The sequence below is a fragment of the Adiantum capillus-veneris genome, chromosome 25, assembly GCF_014529385.1.
Source record: "Adiantum capillus-veneris isolate H3 chromosome 25, ASM1452938v2, whole genome shotgun sequence".
NCBI lineage: Eukaryota > Viridiplantae > Streptophyta > Polypodiopsida > Polypodiales > Pteridaceae > Adiantum > Adiantum capillus-veneris.
The window spans coordinates 66,850,462-66,861,303 of NC_140955.1; the positions used below are offsets into that span (position 1 = coordinate 66,850,462).

The 10,842-nt window shown below is 42.3% G+C and overlaps 1 protein-coding gene across 1 annotated transcript; it reads left to right on the forward strand.

Moving 5' to 3' along the window:
- Positions 1–9,688: 9,688 nt before the first annotated feature.
- LOC147425028 (uncharacterized) lies at positions 9,689–10,573 on the forward strand. The gene has a single exon (XM_086500699.1). It carries the CDS (start codon positions 9,689–9,691, stop codon positions 10,571–10,573), a length of 885 nt encoding a protein of 294 aa, XP_086356825.1.
- Positions 10,574–10,842: the final 269 nt, after the last annotated feature.

Below are 10,842 nucleotides of genomic sequence, written 5' to 3' on the forward strand. Positions count from 1 at the left end.
CAATGGATCTCACAAAAGGAGATCAACGTAGACTCCATACCATTCGCCAAACTAAACGCTGCGGAGGTTGTGTGTATGTTTGAGAAACATTTTCCTACTACCATGCTAACCATTCAGGTGCATCTTCTTGTTCACATAGTTGATGAGGTGGAAATAGCCGGCACAGTCCAGATGGATGTTCTTTTTAGAACGTTTCATGAAAACGCTCAAGGGATATGTGCGTCAGAACGCACGTCCGGAGGGTAGCATGACAGAAGGTTGGCTGGTATCAGTGTCCCTAGTGTACATTGGAGAGTGGCTAGACGGATTTGATAAAGCCCGAGACACGCTATGGCGAACCATAGATGATGAGCGCATATCTGGAATTGTCATGTACAATCTCGGTGTTGAGAAGAAGATGACGGAAGATCTAGAGGCTAAAATCAACCGATTTTGCATGCTTCACAATCCAGTCATGCAGAAGTGGATCTCACAATATGAGGATGCAAAGCAAGAGCGACAAAGGGCAAGAATCGAGTGGAGACGGGGAAGACGACCACTGATGCACTATCCGACGGGTTTGGAGAGCCTACCAACATTCATGAGCTTAAGATGGTTGCACAACCAACTGAAAAGCGCACAACAGTGCGGTGAAGAAGTGACTGAGGAAGAGTGAGAGTACTCTAGGGGTTGCGCGACCAAGGTAAGTTTGCAATGTACGACTAGTAACCTTCTAGATGTTTGAACGACCACTCATAATCTTTGTTGTTTGTAGTATAAGTCATACACAGCAGCATGGTGTAAAGGTCAACATTTTAGGGTGGAACAGATCGACAAAAAACGTTTTACTCAAGATTGTGGAATCATGGCAAAATTTGAACAGTCTAGTCGACGAAGGTCCTCTGATGCAGATCCTGTGGTGGCGGAACTCACTTACTTCGGCATGCTACAAGAGATTTTGAGGATCGATTATAGAGGATTTTTTGTCGACTTGTTCGACGTGCAATGGTTCAAGATAATCATGGAGGGTAGCAACGCTACTGTGCGTAGAGGAGAGTCTGGTTTTCTTGAGGTGGATTCAACTAAGAAATGGACTGACCTAAGAGACACTTTCGTACTACCCGAGCATTGTGAAAAAGTAAGTATGTAAATAGTTAACGTGTGTTTTAGAATTTATGTTCTTGGAAGCTCTCATGTAAGTTATGTGGCTCTAGCAAGTGATTTTTGATCCCACAAAGTCTGCATCAAACTGGTGGTACGTCATAGAGGTAGCCCCTCGTAGTGCACGGACATATGAAGGCTACCATGTGCCAATCACAGTGGCATCAATGGAGGAGATCGGAGAAGATGCTCAGTCAGAAGCCGTGGAGGTGGTGCCAGACGAACATCAAGCTGCTACTCTCTATGGGGTGCATGCAGAGGATCTACAAAATGAAACAGAGGAAATCTGTTTAAACGGAGAGCTCTATATAGATATAGGAAGTTATGCTGAGCTATGCGAGGATGAGAGAGAGATCTCTTAAAGCCATAAATATTGTATTTGAACAATTTTGCTCCATTTTGTAAATTCAGAGTTATGCACTTGCCTCTTTCATCACTCAAGTTGAATAGAAGAAGAACGCTTTCTGTTGTTGCTAGCCTTTGAACATTCCAAATCTACAAGCACAATCAGGTTCTTGTACGATTCTACGGCTCTTTAAGTATTTGTGTCATTGCGTCATTGTATTTAATGGTCTTTGAGTCCACTCCAGGTACGTATGCTCTAGCTATGTTCTCATTAGTAGAGACAACGAGCACCTCCTCCTCTCTGTCTCTATCTACTTGTCCATGTTTTCTACTCCATTCATTCAATATTAAGTTTAAATGTTCGTGTGTTTAATGCAGGTATGGATGATGAGGAGTTTCTTTCTTCTTTGTCACCCCAGCAGAGACAGTGGTACGTGGAGCGTCATCGCTCTGGCGCACCATCGCACGTTCCTAATCCATCCGCATCTCCCTCTGTTTCGGAGTCCTCAGCGCGCTTCGAAGCTTCGGTGTCGACGAGACGATCTTCACCCTCGTCTAGGCACCGACGCTCTAGTGGTGGCGGTGGCGGTTGTTGTGGGGGTGGCGCCACCGATGCTTTGACACTGCCTCGTGTTAAACGAGGCTCTTTATCCTCCCCTTCTTTGCCCGTCCCGACACTAGCCACAGCATTGCCATCGACACCAAGTTTTGTGCGGCTGAGTGCCGTTCCCCATAGCTACACACCACTAGCTACTTCTCCAGGAGTCACTCCAGTGGACACTCCTCGCTTCGGGGCTCAGACTCCAGAGGAGACACCTGGCGTTCGTACCCCAATTGACACGCCGCTAGAGACCCCTACCGAGACACCCAGGTTCGCGCGTTAGCAGCGAGAGGGCTTGCCTTACTCCGTCGACTTCAACGGTGGCATCATCTTGGATGATGACAGCAAGAAGGTGATTTCGCACATGCGCCGTCTTTGCTCTCAGTTGTTTAGACACTACATACTAAACACCTGGAGTGAAGTACCGAATGAATTAAAAGACAGAGTCATCAGCATGCTTCATGATGAGTTTCCCATTCCAACACGGGATGACCGCTTCAATGAAGATGTGATGAAGGTTCGAATGCGCAAATACAGCAAGCATAAGCGTTTGGAAGTGCAAAAAGCAATCAAGCATGGATGGAACATACCAGATTGGCTGGCCAAAGAAGATTGGAAGCATGAGAAGAAAGAAGCACGCGAGAATCCCGACAAGTGGAAGCAACAAAAGGAGGCATCCAGAGCGCGAGTAGAGGCAAGGAGCTCGCACCACTTGGGGAGCGGCAGGTGGGGATCATTTGAGGCCGATTTTGTAAGTGTTTTCGCATCTATGTTCGATAGTTTAGGGTTTATGGGATTTGAAATTCTAACATAATGGATTCTTTGCATGTTTTGACAGTGGTCGTTTACAGGACGTGATCCCACACCGTACGAGCGTGAGTACGCAGGCAGGAAGGGCTTAAACGCCCTTATAGACATCCTGACTTCTCGTGGCGGCATGGTTAGTATTAGGGTTTATTCTTTTCTATTTATTGTATTGTTTTATAAACGTCGCTCGCTATATGTTTATACTTACAAAAAGCTATCTTATTGTTTTTTTTTTGCAGAATCCGACAGATACGCCGCTTGGACGCGATGAGACATCTGATTAGATGACGTCAGTTTAGCCATAGCTAGATAGCATTAGTTTCTTTTTGTCATAGCTTATGTATCATGAGACCATGCAACTATGTATTTTTGAAAACCATGTATATTTTTTAAATAATGACAATGGTTTGTAACTATTACATTTGCAATGATTAACAATCAAGTGATTTTGTTGCCGTGTACAATTGTCATTTATTTACTTCCATCAATTCACGCTTGTCATTTTTGTATCTTTATTTTGCAAACAATACGTACTATGGATGATGGAGTTAATGATTATATTGTCTTGTGGGTGACTATTTTGGGTCTATATTTACCTTTGCACTTTTCTTCAAAGGTAAATAGACCAATGAAACATTCACCACCAAAATTTTTTAATCTCGGGCGTCGCTATATAAGGCTCTACAGCGTCGCTATCTATGGCCCTGTAGCATCGCTATAACCGTCGCTATAGGCGTTGCTATATAGAGACGCATATAGCGACGCTTATAGCGACTACGATAGCGACTACTATAGCGACGTTCCCGTATCGACGCTAATAGCGACGCTTTTAGCAACGCCGGGGGTTTTAAAAACCCAGTGTATTTCCGTCTCTATAAGCGTCACAAGAGCACACAACCTCTTGTAGTGGAGCCAATAGTGCTTCTTATTGTTACATAATACTTGGTAAATTAATAAGTGCTCTGGTTGTAAAAAAAAAGGGGGGGGGGGGGGGAGGGGGGACAATACTTGAGATGCAGACACCATAATGTCTTTGAGACCTTACATGCATAATTCCCCATAGAGTGTACATTTATAGAAATTTGATAATTTGCAGGATGCTGACACGCATCATGAAAACAATTACAAAGTACTTGGCTTTGGCTATGCCAGAATAAACTGAAAAGAGGAGGGGTTCTTGCTTGAATGCTCCGTCATCCTGCTCGTGTTGTATGTCCTTGCATGATCTTTGTTTTACTCTTTTGCCAATGATGTTGTTGTCTGTGCCATGACAAATCTGTTAGTAAAACTGCCGTTATGTTAGCATGTGTGTGTGGTGTGGTTGCATGTTTGTAGTTATTATCAAATGTTGGATATCATGCATCATTGTGTTCCATGTATTGTGTCTATGGTTGCATCTTGAATCATGTGTTTAGACCTTAAATCTGCAAGTAATGAGTTGAGTATGACAAACATAGAGCCGATCCAAAAATTGGGTCATAATATGTAGAATATATACCAAGGGGTTGACCATGTAGGCCTAGGTGTGTGATATGTCATTGCATGTTCCATAGATTGTGTGTGTGTGTGTGTGTGTGTGTGTGTGGCCCTCCCCCAACCCTGAGGAAAGGTACACTTGGTGGAGGATAGGCCACCAGTGGACCTATCCTCTACCAATTCGTTGTTTTAATGTACTAATGGTAAACCTAATGCCTGGAAACTGATTCCTCTCGATGAACTGGTAATACATGTAATTATTTTCTCTTTTTTGAAACCATTCTCCACAAACATCGAGACTAATTTATTTAAATCCGTTACCGCATATGATTCTTGGGATGCATTATACAATATGGGAAGAACTTGTGATATGCACACATTATATGCCATCTTTTTTGGTCGATTACTGGTTGCATGAATAAATGAAACATTAGGACATGGTAATTTTTCTTTCTTCCATGCAGTGCACGTTATATACTCACCTTCCATTGATTCGCACAATTGGATGTGTGTGTTCAAATATGTGGTTTGATTCGTCTTGTGTGTGGATTTAATCCCAATAATGTCCAAAGGGTAAATTGTAAAGGGGTCCTCTTGGGACTAAGACACTATGAAATAAACGGATTATTAGCAAATAGTAAATCATCCATATACCGCCATGAATATAAAAATGCTTTCATCATATCAAATTTAGTAAGTCGGGATAGTTTCTTTATGTATTCAACTTCATACCAAGCCAAATACAAATTACACCATAATGGTGAACAACTATATCCCATTGGTATACCTTTTTCTTGGCGATAAATGTGTTTACCTAATTTTGTAAAGCAGTTATCAAGAACAAACTCATTGATGTTATGTAAATACTCAAATGTCCAGACTACTTCCCTTTTCTTTTTTGTGAGCACAATTTGCTTGCGTTTCTTTTTAAACCCGAGATATTTCATACTTTTGATAAGTTTAATAACGGGGTCCAGTACCCCAAGTAGCCCATGTGTGCCTTTGTGAGGGATAGCTTCATAACAGGAAGTTATATCGAAGGAATGAATGCTTGTAACATGTTTTGGTAGATTAATAAAAAAATCATATTGATTATTAATCAACCAATACCCGTTGGTTTGTATCCCAAAGATCATTTGTAGCTTTTTATGTGTGATTTTCGGTGTACTCTTCAAATCCTTGTATTACGCTTTTGAGTAATTTGGTGATTATAGTCATGGCCGGAGTAAATACACAATTATGTGCATTAGTGATCCATCGAAAATCCATTTTATGGATTTTAAAATTTCCCATAAGATATGGGAGAGAGAACACAGCTAGTGTCTCTAACCCAATTTCCTGGGTATATGATCCTATGGCTTGGCAAATTTCCTCTTCTTCTGAAGAAAGAAGAGGAAATTCGGGGCTTTCCATTCATCTCCTTGTGGCTAATTGGATAAATTTTTTACATATGAAAACGGGAGTTTGCGCAAATTTGTCAAGTCCGCATACGAATAGATATTGTAAAATATAATTTATTTCATTCATCAGGTCCGTGTTTTTGTACCAGGGAGTCTCGTTTTGCCTATAGAAGGAAAATCTTTGGGAAAACATTTCATTAAGCGATCCCTGGATATAATTGTAATGTAATTTACTCTCCTCACACCCTAGAAGGATACATAAGGTTTTCCATACATTGCCAAGTTTTTTTACTACTGAATTAGGGTTTACTGGTATAAACCCTTTCTTGATAAATTCATGGAATGTTTTATGTCTAGCTATGCTAGGGTTAGTGGTGATCACATGTCTTCCAAATGGTTCCAAGTCAACCAAAAAGTTGGAAAACCTTTTATGTGTCAAACAACCACATGGTTGTGATTCATCAATTTCCTGGGTAAACACAGCAGATGGTTTATAGAGAGTATGGTTCAAGTTCTGGGTATATTTTCAAATCCTCATTTTAGATAGTTCTTTGTTGATGTGAAAATCATTTATAAGTGTTTGAAAAAACTTATGAGGATTAATAAAGTCCCATAAATTTGTTACAAAACAATATATGAACAAATCTTCCATGCATCTTAACATTGCGTTCAAAGTATAATAATCCATTATTTCTTGTATGAAGTAAATGTACCTGATCCTCAGAAGTTGGGTATTCAAGTGCTTTGGGAGTATCTCCATAGTCCTCCGATCCTCTGAATTGCCTTGGCCTCTTGCTTGTTGACGCCATGTGCTTGGTGTGTGTGTAATCTTCTTTAGCTGCTCCTTGCCTTTGGGTGGTTTAAGTAGGGTTTTGATTGTGTTGGAAACAGGTGGGTTGTGTAGCTTCTGAAGCAGTGGAGTCCCCGGTGTGTATAGGACCAATCCCTTGGTTGCTTCTAGCATGTGCTCATGAAACCGATAGTAGATGATTACTCCATGCTTTAATTCAGTCGAAAATGATTCAAATCAACACAAGATCAAAACTAAACTCAATTATCTTTCACTGAACTAAGTAAGCTTGAGCCCAATAGCATAGGTGTAGCACCAATTTGTCAATTGAAAAACCATAGAGTAATCCTCTTATTTCATCACCAACACACAAGTACAATGGAAGCTTAAGGACTTCCATACACACTTTAACACACCTTTTTGAGGATATTAAACCTACATTAGAAGCCTCACATGCTCGAAAACAGGAGGAAAGTACGTCTGGACTCCACTAGACCACCATAGAAGAACCCATTTTGTATCAATGATTAGAACTCTCAAAGTGCAGATTTTTGATCCTATAAGTTCACCCCCAGTTTGCACACTCACGGAACCATGAATGATGTGGAAATTTGAGAATTTTTTAACCATTTTTGGACATTTTTAATGCACTTTTTACTAAATTTTTGGTCATTTTTTAACCCAAACATGCCCCTTTTTTTTTGGAAAAAATAGCAAATGGAGTCAGAAAATCCCTAAGTTTGTGGGATCATTTCTTGCATGGCAAAAAGCATGTTTATGCCTCAAATATCTAACTTTGGTCACTTTCCATAGCATTTGTTACACGACTGTGCATGCCAGATGCCAATTTTGGTCCAAAAATGCTCTATTTTGCTAGTAAAAAATCCAAACGAGTTGGGAAAAATCCCTAGAATTGTGTAAAATGTTGCTTGACCTCAGAATATATGTTGGACCTCCATTTTCCATTTTGCCAAGAACTTTGAATACATTTTTTACGGCTATATATGAAACCTGCTATTTTTGGACGGGATTGTTCGCATTAAACTTTCTAGATGAGATGAGTGCTCCACCATGTTGCATTAGGTGCATCAACGATTAAAATCACATTAGGGGTCATTTAAATTGGAAAATCAATAAAGACGTTGCATCCAAGGCCATAACTCCCCCCGTTAAGTTATGTATATCACAACAACCTTCCTACACACATAAAACTATCTTCTTACATTCTCGAAAATGTTCCCATTCATCCAAAGCATAGCATGTGAGGTTTTAAGAAATTTTTACATTATATGCATGCCACAACATGACACCGGGTTAAGACTGAGAGAAGGTTGTGTAATTGTTCCCATTCATCCAAAGCATAGGATGTGAGGTTTAAGAATTTCTTCATTATATGCGTGCCACAACACGACACCAGGTTAAGACTAAGCGAAGGTTGTATTAAATCCTCATTAAATCAATGAACAGTTTGCTCAGTTTTAACCCGATGTCGTGTTGTGGGACGCATATAATGTGAAAATAGCAAAGGCTCATTGCCATCTCAAGCACATAGGGTGTGGATATCGTATAAATAGAAACTCCATATCTATCAATAGGGTTTGTTCACTCACATGGTGAGATTGCAACCAATTACAAACAACACTCATGCACCTTTTGTCACGTGCCTCATCTTTAATTGGTTCGCAACAAGCAAGTAAGAAGAGAGAGAATAGAGAGAAGTGCCTATTGAAGAGAGGAAGAGTAGAGAGGAGCGCCTTTTTGTGAAGACAGAGTGAGAGAAGCAATCCAAGCCTCCAACAAGATTTGTCTTTTCCTTGGTTGCCCTTCTACTCAAACCCTAAGGGTTGGAGGGAGGGGTTAACCAGTCGGGAATTGGATCCCAACTGTGGATCCAAGTGACCACGGCGAGTTTCTTTAGAACTAGTACGGCCGGCAGCTTTCGGCGGCCTCTCTCTCTCCTCCTCTCTCCCTCTTTATCGCGTGCAAAGGGGCTTGTTTTTGTTTTGGACTTTAGCCTTCAGGTCGTAGATTGCGACACATGTAAAAGACTCTCCCTTCTGCCATATTATGTTAGTAGATTGCGAACTGACTATGAACCAGAGGTCTATGTGAACATACCCATTGTGAATGTGGTTGCGTCACTGACTCATCATGTTTTGATACTGACGAAAGTGCTAGACATCTGACATAGTGCTTGGCCGCAATGTCCAGGGGTAAGAGACTTCTTACGGCTTTAGGAGACTCAGAAGAAGCTAGCCTTCATCTTTTAACAAACAATTTTTCGCCTAGTTCGATGAATGGTAGTGCGCAAAGGCAACTCGATGCAGTTTCCGAGATAGCTCTCTTCCGTGGACGGTGGTCTTCAGACTATAGTTTAACAGCCCCGTCTCACGCTGCACTTACAGTGCATAGAGACTCGAGAGCATTGAGCCTGTGGGCTCCTTACTTTTTCGAGCGCGATCTTCTTGTCCAGCAGGTTATTTTCTCTTTTGACTAGTTGCTTCAAGTATTTTGAGCAAAAAAAGCTCCATGCTGAATGCCACCGTATGCGGAAGAGGTCATGCACGCAGCCAACGAAATCTCAGCCAGCCCCTGCAGTCCCCACAAGCACATGGTGAGACGTGGCCCTAAGAGTCTAAGCTCTCTTTAGCTGGATCTGCTCATGCCCTCGTGTCCTGCATACGTTCATTATCTCTCACTGTCCAAACTGGCCTTTACAATCATTCAATGACAGCTTGGACATTGATATGATATGGTGGCACTCAGGATGTGCTTGACCCTTGAATCGGGCAGCGATTAAAAAACTCATATTTGTATATGAAATAAATTAAAAACGTGCTCGTCGCTCTCTCTCTGTCTCTCTCTCTCTCTCTATGTGTTGACCTATATTGCTATGGCGGGTCTCTCTCTCTGTATATGCTGACCTATGCGATGGCGAGGCAGGGCTATAATTGAGGCCCCTTTCAGTTTCATCGTTCGCGCTTCTTCGATTACCGCTTTCCTCATTAAATCTGAGTTCTTCCCAGTACTCTAGCAAGTCCCGATCAGTCCTGGCTACAACTCTCTGCTCGGGCCTGCCTCGACTGCCTTAATTACTGCCTAGGCTGCTAATTTTTTAGTATAATCAAAATGTCAGTATTCATCAGCTGTCATGCTGAGGCTCTGCACGACGTCACACGCCTCAGAAGCGCACTGCATGCGGAGGGTCTCTTCTGCACCGACAACGAGCGTGAGGCAACCACCATTCTTCTCTACATCTCACCTGCTTACATAGTGCCCCACTCCGCCGCCATCACTGCCGCAGGCCGGTTACTGGATACGGCCAACGACTCCAGGCTCACAATTGCCATCTTCGGTCTTATATCAGTACCGCAGGTGAGACACCAGGCCCAGGCGCCCGGTTGGGATGAGGCAGGGATTCTAAATAAGCTTGTAAGCAATATGGGCATTGACATGAGGCATCGCAGCTTGGAATTTAAGCGCGTTGCAAGCATAGTGAAGGCTCAAGTGCTGCTCGCTTTTGATAGTGCTAGTTTCGACATCTTCTTGAGCCATGCTGGGGAGGACAAGCAGTTTATTCGTGTTTTGTGGGGAGTGTTGGGGCAGCAATACCGCTGTTTTCTGGACGAAGAGTCACTGGTTCCGGGGAATCGAATGGGGATGACAGGCTCCGAACAACTGGTTGCAGCTGCCCGGAGTGCCCGGCTGGGTCTGTTTGTGCTCAGCGATCGCTCCATCAAGAAGAAGTGGCCCGTGAAGGAGGTGCGTATTTTCCAGCGAATGGGGACGCCCATTGTGGTTGTTTGGTATAAGTTTTTGAAAGAGCAGGCCGAGCAGTATGTGAGGAATCCTCCAAGGGACCTCCTGCAGCATGCCGGAGCCAAAGAGTTTTTGGATACTGTGCTTTCTGACCCACTCATTAAGTCGATTTCGTACCCCGGAGCTGCTTGGAACAACCCCAACAATGAAGACTACGCGTTCCACATCGAGAGAAACATCCAAGATCTACTCTAATTATTTTGAGGGTTTTAATCTGTGTCTTATATAATTATTGTAATCTTATATATTGTGCTTTTGCTGTTATTATTATACTTGTGTCTTCTTATTATTACTAGTATGGCTGGCTCCCTCTCTCTCTCCCCCTCTCTCCCTCTTTATCAAATGCAAAGGGGCTTGTTTTTGTTTTGGATTTTAGCCTTCGGACACAGATTGTGACACGTGTAAAGGGCTCCCGCTTCCACCATATTATGTTAGTAGATTGTAATCTCTGTACTTGTACTGTT